The following is a 23,135-nucleotide window of genomic DNA, read 5'->3' on the forward strand; positions in this document are numbered from 1 at the left end:
AACTTCACCGCATCAAAGGGACGATGGACAGGGCCATGTACCGTCAAATCTTGGGTGAGAACCTCCTTCCCTCAGCCAGGGCATTGGAAATAGGTCGTGGATGGGTATTCCAGCATGACAATGACCCAAAACACATGGCCAAGGCAACAAAGGAGTGGCTCAAGAAGAAGCACATGAAGGTCCTGGAGTGGCCTAGCCAGTCTCCAGACCTTAATCCCATAGAAAATCTGTGGAGGGAGCTTAAGGTTCGAGTTGCCAAACGTCAGCCTCGAATCCTTAATGACTTGGAGAAGATCTGCAAAGAGGAGTGGGACAAAATCCCTCCTGAGATGTTTGCTAACCTGGTGGCCAACTACAAGAAACGTCTGACCTCTGTGATTGCCAACAAGGGTTTTGCCACCAAGTACTAAGTCATGTTTTGCAGAGGGTTCAAATACTTATTTCCCTCATTAAAATGCAAATCAATTTATAACATTTTTGACATGCGTTTTTCTGGATTTTTTTGTTGCTATTCTGTCTCTCACTGTTCAAATGAACCTACCATTAAAATTATAGACTGATCATGTCTTTGTCAGTGGGCAAACGTACAAAATCAGCAGGGGATCAAATACTTTTTTCCCTCACTGTATTTTGCTATTCATTTCTAACCTAGAAACCTCTAATCCCATTCTTATTGCCATAATTAAGATGTTTAGCTCTTTTTCTGGCTACAAAATTGATTTAAATAAATCAGAAGCTATGCCCCTAGGGATCTTGAGTGACAACAAGAACTTCCCCTTCAATTGGACAAAAAATGATTTTGTTTATCTTGGTATAAACATTTCGAATAAACTTCACAACCTGTCTAACAGCAACTTTGCACCTGTACTTAGGGCAGTTAAGGAATACCTGGATAGGTGGATGGACCTGCCATTGTCATGGTTGGGTAGAATTAATCTGATTAAAATGAATGTTTTCCCCAGACTGTATCCTCTCCAGATGTTCCCATTATATATAACGAAAAATAATTTTTATGAACTCAATAAATACCTCTCAGATTTTATATGGCACAGAAAAAGACCAGGGTTGAAAATGTGTAAACTGCAGCTACCATATAATTTAGGAGGCCTAACACTACCTAATTTGTTACTTTATAACTGAGAATGCCATGCTTACATATTTGCAGAATGGCTCAGTAATGACTCCTGCTTCACATCTCCATTCTCATTAATACGTGTTATGACTTGTGACAGAAACTCAGTCAGCACAGAAGTTAAACATAACCAGATTCTTAACAGTACCTTTAAGATCTGGAGAGATATTTGCAAACACCTTGGGAGAAAGGATAACTTTTCTGCTCTGACTCCCCTTATTAATAACAAGGTCTTTCCCCCTGGTGTCTCTGATAGCATTTTCCACCTTTGGTACCAGAAAGGTATAAGGTCAATATCAGATATGTTTGATGGTGACACATTGCTATCATTTCAGCAAATCCAACAAAAATGTGCTGTACCACACAGACAATTATTTGGGCATCTGCAAGTAAGACATTAACTGAATCCAAGATGGCGCTCCTCCCACAGAACCCAATATGAACCCCAGTGGACAATCTCCTATTGAAAGCTGAAAGGATTACACACTTTATCTCTTCATTTTATGTCGCTATACACTCTAATGTTGAAAGTAACTCAAGTGCTCTGATTAAGGTATGGGAAACAGAGCTGGGAAGAGGCCCAGGAATTCAAAATTGGACAAAGGCTATGCTCAAGGCAAGACAACTGTTCACCTGCAAGAAGGTGCAAGAGATGCAATATAAGATTATGCAAAGGGTTCATAGGACTCCCATTATATGGAATAACATGAAAGCAGAATTCTCTGATCCCTGTTGTAAGTGGAAGGAAAAAGGCAGTCCCGGCCGTCTGTTTTGGACTTACAAATGAAATACAATTTTCTGGAAAAATTTCAAAACGGAGCTGGAGGGCATGTTCATATGTCCTATAAGAATGGACCCATGGCTATTTGTACTGGGTGTCGTCGGGAACAGTCACACATTTTGCGTCAAATTAATAAAGGCAATATATTATTAAAGTAATGAAAAATTAAGAGCAGAGAACTGAAATGGGATGTATAAACGTCTTGTTTTTGTATGTTTTTGTTTTGTTTTGGTGTTTTGGTGTTCAAAATATATTTTATATTTGAGATTCTTCAAATAGCCACCCTTTGCCGTGATGACAGCTTTGCGCACTCTTGGCATTCTCTCAACCAGCTTCATGACGTAGTCACCTGGAATACATTTCAATTAACAGGTGTGCCTTCTTAATGCATTTGAGCCAATCAGTTGTGTTGTGACAAGGTGGTGGTGTGTGTGTGTGTGGGGGGGGGGGGTATACAGAAGATAGTCCTATTTGGTAAAAGACAAAGTCCATATTATGGCAAGGACAGCTTATATAAGCAAAGAGAAACGACAGTCCATCATTACTTTAAGACACGAAGGTCAGTCAATGCGGAAAATGTCAAGAACTTTGAAAGTTTATTAAAGTGCAGTCGCAAAAACCATCAAGCGCTATGATGAAACTGGCTCTCATAAGGACCGCCACAGGAATGGAAGACCCAGAGTTACCTCTACTGCAGAGGATAAGTTCATTAGAGTTACCAGCCTCAGAAATTGCAGCTCAAATAAATGCTTCACTGACTTCAAGTCACAGACACATCTCAACATCAACTGTTCAGAGGAGACTGTGTGAATCAGGACTTCATGGTCGAATTGCTGCAAAGAAGACACTACTAAAGGACACCAATAAGAAGAAGAGACCTGCTTGAATGAAGAAACACAAGCAATGGACATTAGACCGGTGGAAATTTGTCCTTTGGTCTGGAGTCCAAATTTGAGATTTTTGGTTCAAACCGCCGTGTCTTTGTGAGACGCGGTGTGGGTGAAGGGATGATCTCTGCATGTGTAGTTCCCACCATAAAGCATGGAGGAGGAGGTGTTATGGTGTGGGGGTGCTTTGCTGGTGACACTGTCTGTGATTTATTTATAATTTAAGGCACACTTAACCAGCATGGCTACCACAGCATTCTGCAGCGATACGCCATCCCATCTGGTTTGGGCTTAGTGGGACTCTCATTTGTTTTTCAACAGGACAATGACCCAACACACCTCCAGGCTGTGTAAGGGCTATTTTACCAAGAAGGAGAGTGATGGAGTGCTGCATCAGATGACCTGGCCTCCACAATCGCCCGACCAGAACCCAATTGAGATGGTTTGGGATGAGTCGGACAGCAGAGTGAAGGAAAGTGTGCAAAGCTGTCATCAAGGCAAAGGGCGGCTATTTGAAGAATCTCAAAATAAAATATATTTTGATTTGTTTAACACTTTTTTTTGGTTACTACATGATTCCGTATGTGTTATTTCATAGTTTTGATGTCTTTACTATTATTCTACAATGTAAAAAATAGTAAAAATAAAGAAAAACCCTTGAATGAGTAGGTGTGTCCAAACTTCTGAGTAGGTGTGTCCAAAATCCCTCTCTTCCTCCCATCCCGGAGGACCTGAGCCCTAGAACCATGCCTCAGGACTACCTGGCCTGATGACTCCTTGCTGTCCCCAGTCCACCTGGTCGTGCTGCTGCTCCAGTTTCCACTCTTCTGCCAGCGGCTATGGAACCCTGACCTGTTCACCGGACGTGCTACCTTGTCCCAGACCTGCTGTTTTCAACTCTCTCTCTACCGCACCTGCTATTTCAACCTCTAAATGCTCGGCTATGAAAAGCCAATTGACGTGTACTCCTGATGTACTGACCTGTTGCAACCTCTACAACCACTGTGATTATTATTTGACCCTGCTGGTCATCTATGAACGATTGAACATCTTGGAGAAAGATCTGTCATTAATGGCCATGTACTGTTATAATCTCCACCCGGCACAGCCAGAAGGGGACTGGCCACCCCTCAGAGCCTGGTTCCTCTCTAGGTTTCTTCCTAGGTTTCTGCCTTTTTAGGGAGTTTTTCCTAGCCACCCTGCTTCTACATATGCATTGCTTGCTGTTTGGGGTTTTAGGCTGGGTTTCTGTATAGCACTTTGTGACATCTGCTGATGTAAAAAGGGCTTTATAAATATAATTTGATTGATTGATTGATTACTGTATATCATAAAATCAATTGCTTCTCTTGTTCCATGGCACTGTGTGCAAACATAGCTATTGCCACACGTAGGCCTAAATGTCTGGATGCATATCATTCGTACGTCTATACAATATACTAGGCTCCTGTCAACTGTATCAGTGCCTGTGTGCGAGGCTCTGCTGTTGATATGGAGGACTGAATTGTTTGGAGGAGCATGTCTTTGGTAATCGGACGAGGGGCGCCCTTTGAAAATGGGGACGATGGCCTACTTGAACCAGCGAAATTAAGTATGCAGGTGCAGGTATGTAAATAATGAAAAATCATGAGGGCCAAAACATCCAAAATATTTAAAAGCTCTATCAGTAGACCATTTAAAAACCCTTTATTCATAGGCTACTTGGCTAATGACCAGGATAAAAAAGACGCACCTATGCGATGCTGCTAAACCTGCCTTGATTAAGGGGAGGGGAGGCTATGCTTGTTTTTTTATTATTAAACAAAATCGCTTTTTTTATGTTTCTAAATATGAGATTCACCCGCAAAAAAGGCACATCTCTCGTCCATGGGCACTCTGCGTCATGGCTGGAGAGGCTGGATTCCGCTCTCAATCCATGCCATTATCAAATGCATTATGTTAAGACCTGCGTGAGTCTTAAAACTTACCATGAAATTGTCACTTTTGTGCTTTTTTTTAAGGACACAGTTCAAATATTGCCACCCCTCCTATCTCAGGGCAAGCGAGCTGATGTTATACAGGTCAATTGCCGAACTTGGCGTTAGGGCTGGAAAATGCCAGTGCACCAAATTTTTACATGACGAAATGTGACACTTGCGCAAGCTGAAGATAGAGCCCTATAAGTGACATTCGCTGATTGTCATTAGGCCTACTTGCGTGTATTCATGGATGCCAAGGGAAGCCATGCTTCCCCTAAAATGTGCGATATTCGCACTTTGCTTGTTTGTATTAGTCCATCTCATACGATGTGACATCATCATGATAAACCAGTGATCTCTGTATGAGCACCCTCTGCTGGAGAATATTGGTAAACTCAGTTTATGAGAAATGTTTAGATCTACTTTCCCTCATCTCTTTCCCAACCATAAATCTAAAAGAAAAAGAACAGGGGAATAGAATAATGTGAAACCATAGGTGGACATTCCTCCATCTCACTTCCACTAATTTAGTCATGTTAGATCATTGAAGTAGTGTAGGAGACTAGTAAAGGAAAGCCTGTAGAAGTAGGCCCAGTGATACAGAGTGACACTGCAACACATTACAGGTTCATCGTCACTGTGACTCACCTGGGATTTGAACCAATCACCCTCTGGTTATCAGACCATATCTCTTTTGATGAACATGCTTTCTGGACTATGAATTGATACATGTTTTGGTTAGCATGCTTGGGCTGTAGGCTAATATGTGATTTCTGTATTGGTAGCTAAAAAGGAAGCTAACCTGATCTATTTTGATCTCACAGAGGCTCTATTTTTGTTATCAGAAGGTGATAGTTACGACCGTACCTCATAAGGATCTCTTACAAAATTGGCTATTTTAGTATTTGACAGTGTCTTACTCTTTGACATCTGCTCACTAAGTTTAACCATAACCCAGACTTCACCTTTCAAAGAAGTCCCAAAATATTCAATTATTAAATCTTGAAGTTGCAGAGTATAGTCTGCAGTTGACTGTTGCCATTGATGTTATAAAAAACAGGATACAAACATGGCCTTTTCTAACAACGTTGACATTTAATCCATCTTTGTGCCCATAATTTATAGGATACGATATACGATAGGACAATTGCTGGTGATTTTGAGAAATATCTAAAACCGGTACACAAAACAACTCCAATCCCGCTCTCACCTTACTGTATCTCATTCAAATAGATTTGTGCAAGGAAGATAATTTTACATACAATTCCAATGTAATTCAATTACAAATTATAAATATCTCATCTCTCTCTTTTGCACTACTAGACATTCTCTTTGGCACAAGCCCAGGGTGTTTGTGGTGTGGTTGGTAGCTGGGTCTTTGTCAGAATGAGTCTCCTCCTTTTTTGTCATTTAGCAGACGCTCTTATCCAGAGCGACTTACAGTTAGTGAGTGCATACATTTTTTCATACTGGTCCCCCGTGGGAAACGAACCCACAACCCTGGCGTTGCAAGCGCCACGCTCTACCAACTGAGCTACAATAAACACATTTATTGTAGCAAGGCATTTATTGTGCCTTGTGAAAGTATTCATCCCTCTTGGCGTTTTTCCTATTTTGTTGCATTACAACCTGTAATTTAAATTGATTTTTATTTGGATTTCATGTAATGGAAATACACAAAATAGTCCAAATTGGTGAAGTGGAATGAAAAAAATAACTTGTTTCAAAAAATTCTAAAAAATAAATAACGGAAAAGTGGTGCGTGCATATGGCAAACCTGCCAAGAGAGGGCTGCCCACCAAAACTCACGGACCAGGCAAGGAGGGCATTAATCAGAGAGGCAACAAAGAGACCAAAGATAACCCTGAAGGAGCTGCAAAGCTCCACAGCGGAGATTGGAGTATCTGTCCATAGGACCACTTTAAGTCGTACACTCCACAGAGTTGGGCTTTACGGAAGAGTGGCCAGAAAAAAGCCATTGCTTAAAGAAAAAAATAAGCAAACACGTTTGGTGTTTGCCAAAAGGCATGTGGGAGACTCCCCAAACATATGGAAGAAGGTAATCTGGTCAGATGAGACTAAAATTGAGCTTTTTGGCCATCAAGGAAAACGCTATGTCTGGCGCAAACCCAACACCTCTCATCACCCCGAGAACCCCATCCCCACAGTGAAGCATGGTGGTGGCAGCATCATGCTGTGGGGATGTTTTTCATCGGCAGGGAATGGGAAACTGGTCAGAAGTGAAGGAATGATGGATGGCGCTAAATACAGGGAAATTCTTGAGGGAAACCTGTTTCAGTCTTCCAGAGATTTGAGACTGGGACGGAGGTTCACCTTCCAGCAGGACAATGACTCTAAGCATACTGCTAAAGGAACACTTGAGTGGTTTAAGGGGAAACATTTAAATGTCTTGGGATGGCCTAATCAAAGCCCAGACCTCAATCCAATTAAGAATCTGTGTGATGTCTTAAAGATTGCTGTACACCAGCGGAACCCATCCAACTTGAAGGAGCTGGAGCTGTTTTGCCTTGAAGAATGGGCAAAAATCCCAGTGGCTAGATGTGCCAAGCTTATAGAAACATACCACAAGAGACTTACAGCTGTAATTGCTGCAAAAGGTGGCTCTACAAAGTATTGACTTTGGGGGGTGAATAGTTATGCACGCTCAAGTTTTCTGTTTTTTTGTCTTATTTCTTGTTTGTTTCACAATAAAACATATTTTGCATCTTGAAAGTGGTAGACATGTTGTGTAAATCAAATTAAACAACCCCCCCCAAAATCAATTTTAATTCCAGGTTGTAAGGCAATAAAATAGGAAAAATGCCAAGGGGGGGTGAATACGTTCGCAAGCCACTGTAGTCTCTGAACTACAGCATCTGTTTCTCTCAGGAGGAATCCCCACAGGTTGTGCTGTCATATCTGCTCATAGGTCCTTAAGGTGTTCAAAATAAATGACAATTTAACTGCATATATTAACATGAGCATAATATATGACTGTAAAACATAATTAAACATAAATAGAAACCTATAATTCCTGTATCCCACACTGCATCAACTTCAGTTTGTTGGCACTGCCATAGGCATCATAACTATGTTCCTTTGGTTCAGTAAGGTGCTGTCTAGCTTGCCCCAGCCCCATGTCCACCTTGCATCTCCTTTATCCCCCTACAAAGTGTCCCCCCTTCTCCCACTACTCACATTACCCCTGTCATCTCACCCACACACACATTGTCCATGAGGTCAGCCCATAAGGACATAGTCGTCTGCACAGTCTTCTTTGATTGACGGCTGGTGGGTTGGGCCAGTTGGAAGGTTAAGGATGGCGTAGTCACAATCGTTATCTCCGGAATCTTCGATGAATCCTGTTGTCTTGGCGTTGTTATGGTCGATGGTGGCATATGTCACATCCTCTTCCTGTCACAAAATGGAAAACATGGAGTGAAACAAAGGTTATATTCTAATTGTCTTCAATGAGCTTCCTTTCCTTGTATCTTTTCCTTTATTATTAGGCCCAGGAATTATCCCTGACCATGTGATCTGATCACGAAAAACTGCAGGACTAAAATATAATATTGTTTTATCAATTACTTCTCTCCCATGACCACTGATCTGATGAGAATGTATCACAGGTGAATTGGAGAATGTTTGTCTGACAGGACACTTCTCTACTTGAGTATTGACCAACAGTAAAAAGGAAAAGGAAACATTTGAATGCTTGAACACACCACACACATTATCCGTGTATTTCAGGGAGAGGTTTTGATTTGACTATGATCTAATTATGTGTACAGTTCTTGGACTATGTGAATACAGCCTTTCATACCACAGAACCCAACTCCCACAAAACATGCAAAACAAGTGAAACAGTGTGAACTTGACCTGATATTCCACAGCTTATCATAGATCGTCCTGTGAAAACTTTCGCTACTTGTTTGAAGAGCCATCAAAAAAACTTTGAACTGTGATCCAGAGAGTCAGAATTATACACACACACACATGCATGTACAAACACACACACACATGCACACATGTATGCACGCACAGTCCACAGGAAGCTGCTGAGGGGAGAATGGCTCATAATAATGGCCGGAAGGGAGCAAATGGAATGGCATCAAACACCTGGAAACCATGTGTTTGATGTATTTGATACCATTCCACTAACTCCGCTCCAGCCATTACCACGAGCCCGTCCTCCCCTATTAAGGTGCCACCAACCTCCTGTGATTCACACACAGCTTGAATGCAATTTACCTGCATTTACTCAACTCAGTGTCATATCATCATAGTGTATGGACATGCCAAATATTGGTTGTACTCTTCATACCTTGTTGTCTGGGCTGCTATGATTATCACCGTCATCTTCTGCAAAGAAGCAGACATGTAGCAATGTCTTTATTAAATTATAACACATACCTTGAAGTATAACAAGAAAATGTGACATGCTTTTACAAAACTAATATAAGTATTACCATCTTCATTTTTCTTCTTCCTGAAAAACAAAAACAGAGGACAAACTTTAGAATTCATTACTCATTCTTACAACAGAGAAATTTTTATTGAATTGCTCACCCAACAGAAATAGGAGAGAGAGCGATGTTACAATATGTGCACTTCAAATTAAAACATATTGCTAATAAAGACTTGACCACACTGCAAAGTAAATGTTAAAAGAACTTCCTTGAAGATGCTGCCATCCAGGCCCAGTCTACTCATCACTATTGCTGTAACAGGAATCTCTGTACACATGCTTGTATATGTATTCTGAGGCCATATGCCTGGTCTTCTCTGAGATCAACATTAATGTCATGCACACTTTGATTACAGACTCTTTACAAATGAGATCAACTACTGCGGAACAGTTGTGAAAGAAGCAGAGCACACTACAAGAACAATCCAAATGTATGTGTGAGTTTGTGTATGTGTGAGAAACCCAGGGAGCACTCACCTCAGTGTTCCACACATGTAGTTTCCCATGGTGAGTTAGCTGATCCGAGGAGCCGGAGTTGGAGCACTCTCAGACCGTACCAGGTGTTGAGGTCGCGGTGCCCAGGAACCGGTTGGCACGACAACTCTGCTCTGCTGCCATTAACGTTCAAGTGACATTGCCTCAGCCCCCTCTCTGACAGCAAGATAGAGTGAGGAAGAACATACGAGAGAGAGAGAGAGAGAGAGAGAGAGAGAGAGAGAGACAGAGGTCTGTTTGTGTTATATACAGATTTCCTGTGTTATGTTTCCAGCAGCTCTCTATCACAACTAATAGAAATAACTTACACACACACACACACACACACACACACATGGGTACGGTGAGTAGAAGCACAAGGTGAGAATGCAGGACTTTCTATGTCAAGCTTTGCATGATGTCTATGCAAATATTTAAACAAGTTGGAAAAACCCAAAATAGGTTCCATTTGAGAGTAGAGAGCATGACTTACCTGCAAATGGAACTCAAATAGAATCAATATGTAGAATATTGTCATAGTCCCGTGGCTAACAGGATTTTCGTTATATAGCTATTATACAGTAGCAGTCATATATTCAAATGTTACTTGATGTGTTGTGGTTCAAAGGATATCAACGGTTCTATGCGCATGTTCACACACACACACACACACACACACACACACACACACACACACACACACACACACACACACACACACACACACACACACACACACACACACACACACATACACACACACACACATACATACACACACACACACACACACACACACACACATGAACTTAACCACTTCCTGACTTAGGCAAACAGTGAATGATCAGTCATATCAAAGTAATACAGTGTATACAAGTTATACAATGCAATCTATGTAAATAGTCACTTTGCAGAAATCTATTTCACTCAGTTGCCAGTCCAATACTACTGGAGCATGAAGCTATTGAACTGACTCAACAATGTTATCGTTTGAGACGGCGTCATGCATGTTACAAAAAGTATTTTGCACTGTGAAAAATGCAAACTTTAACTGTCACAGTTATATAGCCCCCTCTTCTGGCAATTCAAGGAATTATGTAAATTATGTACCATATGCAAAATGCATGCACGTGTGCGTAGAAGAGGAAACAAAAGCCAACTTTCTCTCTCTGTCTCAGCCTGGTTGCGTCTCAGGTGAAAGGACAGCGGAGAAGTCAGACAGTGAACAATGAACTTCATCACAGCTCTGTTTGCAGTCATTACTCCACTGACTTTGGTCTCATGTACAGGTGAGACTGAAAGACATTCAAAGGAAAGAAGGAGATATGTAAATATAGCCATTCTGCTTGATGTGGACTGTAATGCTAACTGCTGTCATCATAGCTACACGGTTTTCTTTTGTTCTTATGTGCATGTAGCCTCATTTCATTTGGAGGTCCCACTTCACATGAAGAGCCCTAGCCTAAAGCAGTGGTGGAAAAAGTACCCAATTGTCATAGTTGAGTAACAGTAAATACACATGAATAGAAAATGACTCAAGTAAATGTTAAGTCACCCAGTAAAATACTACTTGAGTAAAAGTCTAAAAGCATTTGGTTTTAAATATACTTAAGTATCAAAAGTAAAATAATCAATAATTTCAAATCCTTATATTAAGCAAACCAGACGGCACCATTTTCATGTTTTTTTAAATTTACGGATAGCCAGGGGCACACTCCAACACTCAGACATTACAAATGAAGCATGTATGTTAAATGAGTCCGCCAGATCAGGCAGTAAGGATGACCAGGGATGTTCTCTTGCTAAGCATTCATAATGTAACAAGTACTTTTGGGTGTCAGGGAAAATGTATGGAGTAAAAAGTACATTTACTTTCTTTAGGAATGTAGTGAAGTAAAAGTAAAAATGTCAAAAATATAAATAGTAAAGTAAAGTACAGATACCCCCAAAAACGACTTAGTAGTACTTTAAAGTATTTTTACTGAAGTACTTTACACCACTGGCTTAAAGCATATGCATTTACATTGTAGTTGCATAGGAATGTACATAGCCATTACAGTGTAGGTAGTTTGGTTTTAAGCCACTTAATTTAAAGTGGGATCGATTTTGATTGTTAAATTAATTGAAATTGTCTTCATTTCAGATATCAGAAATGAATTTGTTAATTTGGGTAGTGACGTCATCCTAAAGTGCATCAATAAGACTTGGAGTGAGATAATCTACATCATCTTGAATTTAAACCTGCGTGGGAGAGAGTGTCGAATATACAGTGATTTTGAGAACCGATACCAGAACACATGTAATGACAGCAAACTCCTGCTCAATGCCTTCCCTGGAGAACCCCTCCTGTTTATTCCAGAGTTTTCCATCAGGGATGAGGGAAAGTACCAATGTGAGTTTGTTTACAAAGGAGGGAGCCACAATGCACATATACATGTTTTGGCTATAGGTAAGACAACGTCTCCATCTGACCTTTTTAGATTTAGAGTATTTGTTTGTAAAGGCCTGTGCCTTTTTAGCTTTATTTTGTTTGTGCTAAAGGCCTGTGCTTTTTCTGACATATTCCTTCACAATTCCATTGTAATATTCAGTGTCCCTGATTCCTTCCTCACCCCTGTGTTTAGCTCCTCCCAGTGTCTTCCTGTCTGGAGTGGGAGGGCAGTAAGAGGGTGGCTGTGTGTTTGGCTAAAGGGGGGAAACCAGCTGCCTCCATCTCCTGGAGGAATACATGGAACTCTACTTCAACCACAGCCAGCGCTATAGAGACCATACATAACCAAGATGGCTCCTACTCTGTGGCGGGACGGTTGGTCCTGCCTGACAGTGGCTCTGAAGACCACCTGATCTGTGCTGTCATACACCATTCCAGGCCAGAGGAGCACATTGAGACAAACCTGGCATTTTGTGCTGGGATAATTGTATTTAGAAACGTATAATATCATATTGTGTTATATCGTATAGCATATAATTTCATATCATATCACATTCTTTCATTCCTATGTGCAGAGAAGAAGCAGTCTGGTAATTTGGGGATGGACATCTCTCATATCCTGAAGATTGCAGGCATCTGCACCATTCCCATCCTCCTGACCATCGCGTATGTAGTGAGAGGAGGGTACAAGGTGAATTACAGTAATACACACACATCCACACACACACCTGTGTTGTGTCATCTGCAGTACGTATGTGGCTTTGTTACTTATGACTGCCTCTGTTTGCAGAAACCATCTCAGGAATCAGAAGTGGAACTAAGTGAGCTGAGAATACAGGAAGCTGATGTAGAACAACAAAGCAGTATGTGTGAGATTCTATGATGATGTGATATAATCTTGATAAAATTGTATCAGCTTTGTAACAACTATTTGACTGTCCTTTAAATAATATCTCTTGAGGCAGAAAATTCAATACAACATTTATTTCAACTGTAGCTGTTGAATAAAACTCTGTTACTTAAGTAAATAAATACACTTCTCAAGAACAGAACAGTGCTTCACTCATTTATTTACCAGTAGATGGCGATATTGTAACTCACTATAAGGGGCTGGAGGAAAACAGTTGCCACTGATGAGCTCTGATAGTGACAAAATGGAAAGCATTAGTCATCAGGTGGATGTTTATTACCACTGGGGTGGGGTAGGTGCTAAACTAAAGCTAGCAGCATGGTCAATCTGGCATCTGCGTTGGCCGTACAGCATTTACTGCGATGCGGCCAATGCAGAAGTCAGGACATTCGTACTTCTTGCACTTCATGGAGCAGTGCAGAGCTGTTGTGAAGGAAGTTCTCAAGGAAGGGTGTTCGTGTTTATACAGGACGTACCACCCCTACCTACCGTCAACCAATCATGTTAATGCGGAGCTATACAGAGCTATATGGAGCCCTCCACATTGTTGCAAAATTTGGGAGGCACACGGCATTGCTGTATGGAGCTTGATTTGGCCTCCACATACCTCTGGAGGCTCCACGATTGCATCACACCCTCCGTACGGAACCTCCTGACCACATTGTATAAATTGGCTTTTAATGTCACCATTTTTAGACACGGGTGGGTAAAAAGATGAGTACTGGTAGCTAATTTAACCGTTCACTGCAGTGGACTAAATCAGGGTCACACAGATTGTTTCTTGGTAGTTTTAAACAAATCTACTTTTAAACAAAAGTATACAGTACCAGTCAAAAGTTTGGACACACCTACTCATTCCAGGGTTTTTCTTTATTTGTACTATTTTTTACATTGTAGAATAATAGTGAAGACCTCAAAACTATGAAATAACACATATGGAATCACGTAGTAACCAAAAAAAGTGTTAAACAAAACATATATTTTATATTTGAGATTCTTCAAATAGCCACCCTTTGCCTTGATGACAGCTTTGCACACTGTTGGCATTCTCTCAACCAGCTTCACCTGGAATTATTTTCCAACAGTCATGAAGGAGTTCCCACATATGCTGAGCATTTGTTGGCTGCTTTTCCTTCACTCTGCCGTCCAACTCATCCCAAACCATCTCAATTGGGTTGAGGTCGGGGGATAGTGGAGGCCAGGTCATCTGATGCAGCACTCCATCACTCTCCTTCTTGGTAAAATAGCCCTTACACAGCCTGGTGGTGTGTTGGGTCATTGTCCTGTTGAAAAACAAATGAGTGTCCCACTAAGCCCAAACCAGATGGGATGGAGTGTCGCTGCAGAATGCTGTGGTAGCCACGCTGGTTAAGTGTGCCTTGAATTCTAAATAAATCACAGACAGTGTCACCAGCAAAGCACCCCCACACCATAAAACCTCCTCCTTCATGTTTTACGGTGGGAACCACACATGCGGAGATCATCCGTTCACCGCGTCTAACAAAGACACAGCGGTTTGAACCAGAAATCTCAAATTTGGACTCCAGACCAAAGGACACATTTCCACAGGTCTAATGTCCATTGCTTGTGTTTCTTGGCCCAAGCAGGTCTCTTCTTATTATTGGTGTCCTTTAGTAGTGGTTTCTTTGCAGCAATTCGACCATGAAGGCCTCATTCACACAGTCCCTTCTGAACAGTTGATGCTGAGATGTGTCTGTTACTTGAATTCTGTGAAACATTTATTTGGGCTGCAATTTCTGAGGCTGGTAACTCTAATGAACTTATCCTCTGCAGCAGAGGTAACTCTGGGTCTTCCATTCCTGTGGCGGTCCTCATGAGAGCCAGTTTCATCATAGCGTTTGATGGTTTTTGCGACTGCACTTGAAGAAACTTTCAAAGTTCTTGAAATGTTACGTTTTGACTGACCTTCATCTCTTAAAGTAATGATGGACTGTTGTTTCTCTTTGCGTATTTGAGCTGTTCTTGCCATAATATGGACTTGATCTTTTACCAAATAGGGCTATCTTCTGTATACCAGTAGATGGCGATATGTCACAACACAACTACCTTGTCACAACACAACTGATTGGCTCGAACGCATTAAGAAGGAAATAAATTCCACAAATTAACTTTTAAGAAGCCACACCTGTTATTTTAAATGCATTCCAGGTGACTACATCATGAAGCTGGTTGAGAGAATGCCAAGAGTGTGCAAAGTTGTCATAAAGTCAAAGGGGGCTATTTTGAAGAATCTCAAATACAAAATATATTTTGATTTGTTTAACACTTATGGTTACTACATGATTCCATATGTGTTATTTAATTATTTTGATGTCTTCACTATTGTTCTACAATGTAGAAAATAGTAAAAATAAAGAAAAACCCTGGAATGAGTAGGTGTGTCCAAACTTTTGACTGGTAGTGTACATCTCACTCACATGGTTATGGGCTTAAAAAATGAAGACAGCAGTACCATGTCAGATAAAGAGTTTGTCCATTTTGAGTTTGCATCCCACTATTACACTTTATATACATTGCATAAATCTGCTTTTAATGTGACCCTGTCCCCATTTTTAGACACGGAAGGGTGAAAAGATGAGTACCGGTAGCTAATTTAACCTTTCACTGCAGTGGACTAAATCAGGGTCACACAGATTGTTTCTTGGTAGTCTTGACTGCAGGAAAGGGCTACTAAATTAATTGAATGAGCAACATTTATGCAAAGTCCTCCAACGGTAACCCTTAAGAGACATGGAATAAAAAGACAGACACATGAGTGTAGCCCAATGATACGAAACACAACTCAAAATGAGTAGCAACAGACAAGATAGCTATGGAAGCTATGCTTATGTAGTAGGGCAGGAAGTGAAAACCACTAAGATACAAAGGAGAGAGAGAGAGAAGGAGAGAGAGTGAGAGAAAGAGCGAGATCGACAGTACATAATATCAGTGTCACTTCATGTGCGTATACACAGAGGGTTTGCTCTAACTGAGTGACTCAGGCATGACCTGTTTTGAGAGCTCATAAGACATTGCATCTTTGCTCTGATGGACCGACCGCGTTCTGACCACATCCTGCTGGTCCTATGCCTCCTCTTTCTGCTCTGTGTCCATGGCAACGCTCAAGGTAAGATGCCAATTTATGTCATACCTTGCCACAAATACTTTTTGTGGTATATTATGAACAACAAAAAACACAGTTCAAGAGGGGTGATGGACAGTATCAAATAGTAATAACTTCTCAACTGCTATTTGAATGAAGTGTGAGTGGTCATCATGTTTTAATTGATGTTCTGTGATCAATGTGATCCAGTGTGATCTATGAGCAGGAAGATCACATATGAACTATCAGTCATTTATTTCAGTTGATTCCATTATCTTTTTTCAGACCAAGGCCCTAAATGTGAGGTGCGAGTCAAAAGAAACACCATTTGGAATGCTGTCCCTCAGAAAGCCCTAACAATCAACTGCCCTGTGAGGCACTGTGGAAAAGAGCTACACGCCACCTGGTGTAAATTTGTGGACCCAATCCACTGCGAACAGATACATGAGACAGAGCAAGTCACATTTGGATGGAGGCAAAATGGAGGTTCAGAACATCTTTTGATTTTGGATTTTAAAAAGATATCTACGAATGACGATGGTTTGTACAGATGTGGAGTTGCTGAAAATGGGTCAACATCTGTTAGCCATGCTATCAACGTCTCTGTCTCAGGTAACCAACCAAAGCTTATTTAATCTTTCAATCTAATGTCCTAGAATGGATCAGAGAGATACTAAGTTGTTCTGGAAGCCATTGTTGTCTGACAAACATCCGGGGGCGGACTGGGAAAAAAATGAAGCCCTGCCATTTTAGCCACACATCACCGCTCGTGCACCATCACACGCTATTACATATAGAGCCAACGTATTAAGGAACTGGCAGTACATCTGTGTCGCTCTGTTTTCTTCCTAACTCCACTGCACTCACCCCTGAACTGTCTCTGCTAAGCCTAGCATCCTTTCCCACAGCACTGGTACCAGAACACCGATGGACCACACTGCCTGTGCTGGGCCCAGCAACATCCTAGTTGTGAATGAATAAACACATTTATTAGATAAAGAAGAAAGATTACTGAATAAATGCCTAATAGATGACCATTGGCTCATAATACTCCCCATATAGTTAGTTACCTTACATATATAATATAGAGCCAAAATGGTAAAACTGGCAGTACATCTGTGTCGGTGTGTGTCTCTCTCTCTTCCTACCTCCACTGCAGCAGCAGCTGAGCTGTCTGTTAGCTGTCTATGCTGCTACGCCTAGCATCACTGGGACCAGAAGACCAGGGGACCACACTGCCTGTGCTGGGCCCAGCTACCCCCTAGCGTAACACTTTATTTTAATGGTCCATAATAAACCTTTTATAAGGGATTTATAAGGCATTTACAAAGCGTTTGCTCACCATTTATGAATGTTAGTTATTCACACATGTATATATTAAACATCCTGTGTTGTGTGCTTATTATTTTAGCAGGTACTGCAGGAATGTCTACCCATGGCATGCCCATCTTTTTGTGACAAATTACGCTGGTCATGCAAAACATTTATAATAGCACTCACTTTAGATTAGGGACTGCAAAAATACTTTGCTAATGATTAGTACATTGTTTATTAATGTGGGCGTAATGATTATATAATGGTGAACACATCATTTATAAATGCTTTATTACAGTCCCTTAAAATAAAGTGTTACCCATCCGGTATCCTAGTTGTGAATGAATAAACACATACATACAGACTTTCTCCACATTTTGTTACGTTACAGCCTTATTCTAAAATTGATTAAATACATACAAATCCTCAGCAATCTACACACTACCCCATAATGACAAAGCGAAAACAGGTTTTTAGAAATGTTTGCAAATGTATTACAAATACAAAACAGAAATATCTTATTTAAATAAGCATTCAGACCCTTTGCTATGAGACTTGAAATTGAGCTGAGGTGCATCCTGTTTCCATTGATCATCCTTGAGATGTTTCTACAACTTTATTGGAGTCCACCTGTGATAAATTCAATTGATTGGACATGATTTGAAAAGGCACACACCTGTCTATATAAGGTCCCACAGATGACAGTGCATGTCAGAGCAAAAACCAGGCAATGAGGTCGAAGGAATTGTCCGTAGAGCTCCGAGACAGGATTGTTTTGAGGCACAGATCTGGGGAAGCGTACCAAAACATTTCCGCAGCATTGAAGGTCCCCAAGAACACAGTGGCCTCCATCATTCTTAAATGGAAGAAGTTTGGAACCACCAAGACTCTTCCTAGAGCTGGCTGCCCGGCCAAACTGAGCAATCGGGGGAGAAGGGCCTTGGCCAGGTAGGGGACCAAGAACCTGATGGTCATTCATATGGTGAAGCATGGTGGTGGCAGCATCATGCTGTGGGGATGTTTTTCAGCGGCAGGGAATGGGATACTAGTCAGGTAAGAGGCAAAGATGAACAGAGCAAAGTACAGAGAGATCCTTGATGAAAACCTGCTCCAGAGCGCTCAGGACCTCAGACTGGGGCGAAGGTTCACCTTCCAACAGGACAACGACCCTAAGCACACAGCCAAGAAAACGCAGGAGTGGCTTCGGGACAAGTCTGAATGTCCTTGAGTGGCCCAGCCAGAGCCCGGACTTGAACTTGATCGAACATCTCTGGAGAGACCTGAAAATAGCTGTGCAGATACGCTCCCCATTCAACCAGATAAATCTTGAGAGGATCTGCAGAGAAGAATGGGAGAAGCTCCCCAAATACAGGTGTGCCAAGCTCGTAGCATCATACCCAAGAAAACTCAAGGCTGTAATCGCTGCCAACGGTGCTTCAACAAAGTACTGATTAAACGGTGTGAATACTTATGTAAATGTGAAATTTCAGAATTGCAAAATATCTAAAAACCTGTTTTTGCTTTGTCATTATGGGGTATTATGTGTAGATTGATGAGGGGAAAAAAACAATTTAATCAATTTTAGAATAAGGCTGTAACGTATCAAAATGTGGAAAAAGTCAAGGGGTCTGAATACCTTCCGAAGGCACTAAGAAGAAAATCACTGAATAAATGCCTTATAGATGACCATTGGCTTACATAATACCTTATAACAGCCTAACTACATATTTCAAATTAGTGCCATTCTTGTGTTCTACCCTGCCCACTTATCTAGTGTTTAATTCAATAGAAGAAAACAGAGAGAGAGAGAAGGAGAGAGAGAGAGACTCTTGTTTTGGCTGTATAATACAGCCAATGGTTACATTAAGGAACTGTCAGTCTCGCTCTCTCCCTCTCTCTCTGTTTTCTTCTATTGAATTCAATATAAAACCTTTTGTGTTTGTCATAGAACAATGCCGGGACTAGTTTACAGTATGTGGATGGTGCTTCTTTTGACAGTATGCATATCTTTGTGCCAAGAAGTGATGGCCTTTCAGCTAATGAAATAGGCAGGACTTTCCAGCCTTCACTGGCGTTGGCAATGTAATGTAATCTGACACAAGAGGCACTTGTTACTACAGCTCATAAACTAGCGAAAGGGGGATACCTATTCAGTTGTACAGCTGAATGTATTTAACTGAAATGTGTCTTCCGCATTTGGCCCAACTCTCCTACCCGACCCACTCGCTGGCTGAAGAGACAGATTCAGAAGCGAATAAACATTGATAAAACAATTAAAATACACAGACAGTCCCTGAATTGACCTTTATCAGAGGATTATTTATCAATTATTATGCATGAATTCAGTGTTTCCTTGTAATACATGATGACTTGTATTTAATAAAATTAGTTTAATTTCACACATTTAGCAGTGTCGGCCTCAAGAGCCTTTATTTGATCACTAACTTTTTCGGCACCATCTTTCTATGTTTTATGATCCATGATCTGGGCTGACTGATGATAGAGAGTCAGAGCAGGTGTCTTTGCTGATGTGCGTTTGACTTTCAATGTGAATTTTTGTGCGACCTCAGCTCAGCCCACTGATCAGGCAAATGCTCAAATATATTATTATGTAACAGAGAAAATGTGCAAAAATCATTTTTAAAAAATAAGATTTTTGCATCATTTCTCTGAGAAATGGTGCAAAAATCTTCAAAAAATAATCTTAGCAGGCCCATCGCCCCCAAATAAACATTTGTCGATTTCGACCAGACCACCCAACAAAAAGATGGTCTGGCCCATTTGGCATTTGCCAGAATTGCCAGATGGCTAATCCGCCTATGCAAACTTCTTTCTATAGATAGCAACCTGGAGATTACAAGCACAGCAGACCACAACACAAGTAAGACAATGTGTTATGGAATTTACAGACATTCAGTCACATCACATTAACTAGTAGGCCTATGTGATAACTGTGTCTGGTGTTAAGACCTCTGTTTCTACTCTAACAGATGACTCACCAAATGTAAATCCTGATTGGAATGATCTGAGCTGGCTGCCATATTTTTACATCTGTGTGGGAATAGTACTCCTGGTGGTCATTGTGACAGCAATTTCCTTCTTCTGTCTGCATGCACGTAAAGGTGAGTTATGCTATTGATTCAATACTGAAAAATGTATGTTTTTTACAAGGTTGAAATACAGAACAAATTCAAATTTTACATTTCTACACTGGATATCTTTTTCAGGACCAACCAGGTCAACCGAAAATAGAACAAATAAGCAGGTAAAGCAACAAAATAATTGTATTTCTTATAGCATTTCATAATTAACCAACAGGTCATCTGTTAACATGACAATACTGGTCCTCAGTACACCTGCTTGCATGCGAAGGCTAAACATAATAAATGGTAGCATTGCTGTGCTGCCATGTCTAAATGCCTTTGATGGGGGTGGGTGCGAATCCCATCTTGAGGGGCCGCAGTGGCTTGCGGGTCTGCGTACCCACATCCATACACTAGTCTTTTGGGAACCCTAAGTGCAATTCTACACATCTTACCATGGGGCGTAGAGAAAATTTAGCAGTTTTAAAGCAAGTTTGCTGGAATTCTACACATTTTACCATGTGGCGGAGAGAAGATTTAGCAATTTTATAACACATTTCATGCAATTATACTCATTTTGCCATGGAGCAGAGAGAAAATGTAGCAGTTTTACAGCTAATTTCCTGCAATTCTACACATTTTGTTTTGCAGTTTTTATTATGATATCGGTAAGTCAACCATGATTACTAGAAGTTTAGATAGCAGGCTAGACTAACTTACCAATCAAAAATGTTTTAGCTGACGTGGACTTATTGAGGTACTATCAGTGACTGACATAATAAGAGAAAAACTGCTGATGCACAACCACATTTCGAATCTGCATCTTGTGTATTCTTCTATTCTAACTCGCAACAGTAAGTTGAGACCCCAACTTATTTTTTTTCTCCCAAAAAATTAAATAATAATAATAATAATATTTTGGGAAGGGGGAGGATTAATCCACGGGTCTACAAAGGGGGGGCCGCCGCGGGCCGGCAGTTGACCATCCCTGGTCTAAATGTCTCTTCCTGTGTTTATGACACAGGAGATATCCACACTGGCAGCACCATGTCCAGACCTCTCCTTCAGCCCTGAGGGAACCTTTCCATCATCACCATCCACCCCAAACCCTGCCCAGCCCACCAATCTCTACGACAACGGTCTCTACTGCAACAGCATCAATGGGAAAAATGGAGCTCTGCCATCCTCTAACATCAGAGCAGGAGGTCAAGTGTCAAGCCACCTTGTGTATGCTTCCCTGAACCACCAGACCACCAGGTTGTCCCTGAGATCCCCCCATAGCCCGACCCCTCAGGATGCGTTCTCTGAGTACGCAGCCATCCGGGTCTACTAAGCTCTGAGAGAGACCTCAGCCAGTCCACAGCAGTACAGTGCTGCTATACTGTCCTTCTGTGCTAGTTGTGTTCTTTGATGGTGGTTTTTACAGAGGAAGAGGAAAGCTGAAAATTTTTGTTGATGAAAATATGACTCATAGGGGGATCTGTTTTCATATTATAATTTTTTGGGCCACTTTATATAACTCTCACTCATTCAATGAAACACTCTTCCTGGTTTAATTGCAATGGTGAGCAGTGTGTTAACCGCAGTGCAGCAGTGTTTCAGAGAAGAAGATGTGAGATGTAAAGATGGGGTGTAACTGAGAAGTGTTAGAGCTAGAGAGTATGTGCTTCTCAGTGAACCTCCTTCACATCACACCTCAGAGTTTGAGGAGCAAAGGTGACCATAACTCTCTCTTCAAGTTATCTCACACATAATGATGGTAAACCATCATTTGTTAATTACTATCAAGAAATACAAAATGTATACAAAAGTATGTTGACACCCCTTCAAATTAGTGGATTCGGCTATTTCAGCCACACCCGTTGGTGACAGGTGTATATAATCGAGCACACAGCCATGCAATCTCCAGAGACAAACATTGGCAGTAGAATGGCCTTACTGAAGAGTTCAGTGACTTTCAACGTGGCATCGTCATAGGATGCAACCTTTCCAACAAGTCAGTTCGTCAAACATCTGCCCTGTAAGAGCTGCCCCGGTCAACTGTAAGTGCTGTTATTGTGAAGTGGAAACGTCTAGGAGCAACAACGGCTCAGCCGCGAAGTGGTGGGCCACACAACCTCACAGAACGGGACCGGCGAGTGCTGAAGTGTGTAGTGCGTAAAAATCGTCTGTCCTCGGTTGCAACACTCACTACCGAGTTCTAAACTGCCTCTGGAAGCAACGTCAGCACAAGAACTGTTCGTCGGGAGCTTCATGAAATGGGTTTACAATGCCGAGCAGCCGCACACAAGCCTAAGATCACCCTGCGCAATGCCAAACGTTGGCTGGAGTGGTGTAAAGCTCGCCGCCATTGGACTCTGGAGCAGTGGAAACGCGCTCTCTGGAGTGATGAATCACGCTTCAACATCTGGCAGTCCGACGGACAAATCTGGTTTTGCCGGATGCCAGGAGAACGCTACCTGCCCCAATGCATAGTGCCAACTGTAGAGTTTGGTGGAGGACAAATAATGGTCTGGGGCTGTTTTTAATGGTTTGGGCCAGCAAAGTCCCCGCAGCAATGTTCCAACATCGAGTGGAAAGCCTTTCCAGAAGAG

General features: G+C 41.4%; 1 protein-coding gene and 1 long non-coding RNA gene across 2 annotated transcripts; both read left to right on the plus strand.

Moving 5' to 3' along the window:
- The first annotated feature begins 10,901 nt into the window (after positions 1-10,901).
- Positions 10,902-13,105, plus strand: LOC121536342. The gene is made up of 4 exons (XR_005994859.1): positions 10,902-10,989; positions 11,844-12,149; positions 12,325-12,822; positions 12,922-13,105. It is a non-coding gene; the product is annotated as an uncharacterized LOC121536342 (long non-coding RNA).
- A 2,925-nt stretch (positions 13,106-16,030) lies between these two features.
- On the plus strand, positions 16,031-22,378 carry LOC121536343 (B- and T-lymphocyte attenuator-like). Its single transcript, XM_041843617.2, has 6 exons — positions 16,031-16,168; positions 16,430-16,756; positions 20,298-20,339; positions 20,449-20,580; positions 20,686-20,723; positions 21,566-22,378. The coding sequence occupies exons 1-6, from the start codon at positions 16,090-16,092 to the stop codon at positions 21,872-21,874; spliced, it is 927 nt and encodes a 308-aa protein (XP_041699551.2). The 5' UTR covers positions 16,031-16,089; the 3' UTR covers positions 21,875-22,378.
- Positions 22,379-23,135: the final 757 nt, after the last annotated feature.

This window comes from Coregonus clupeaformis, chromosome 23, assembly GCF_020615455.1.
Source record: "Coregonus clupeaformis isolate EN_2021a chromosome 23, ASM2061545v1, whole genome shotgun sequence".
Classification (NCBI taxonomy): Eukaryota; Metazoa; Chordata; class Actinopteri; order Salmoniformes; family Salmonidae; genus Coregonus; species Coregonus clupeaformis.

Bases quoted from the DNA above. Each gene is read 5' to 3' on its own strand.
- LOC121536343 (XM_041843617.2), top strand. From the start codon at position 16,090: ATGGACCGACCGCGTTCTGACCACATCCTGCTGGTCCTATGCCTCCTC. The intron at 16,169-16,429 runs GTAAGATGCCAA...ATCTTTTTTCAG, and splicing joins TGTCCATGGCAACGCTCAAG to ACCAAGGCCCTAAATGTGAG. The intron at 20,724-21,565 runs GTAAAGCAACAA...TTTATGACACAG, and splicing joins AAAATAGAACAAATAAGCAG to GAGATATCCACACTGGCAGC.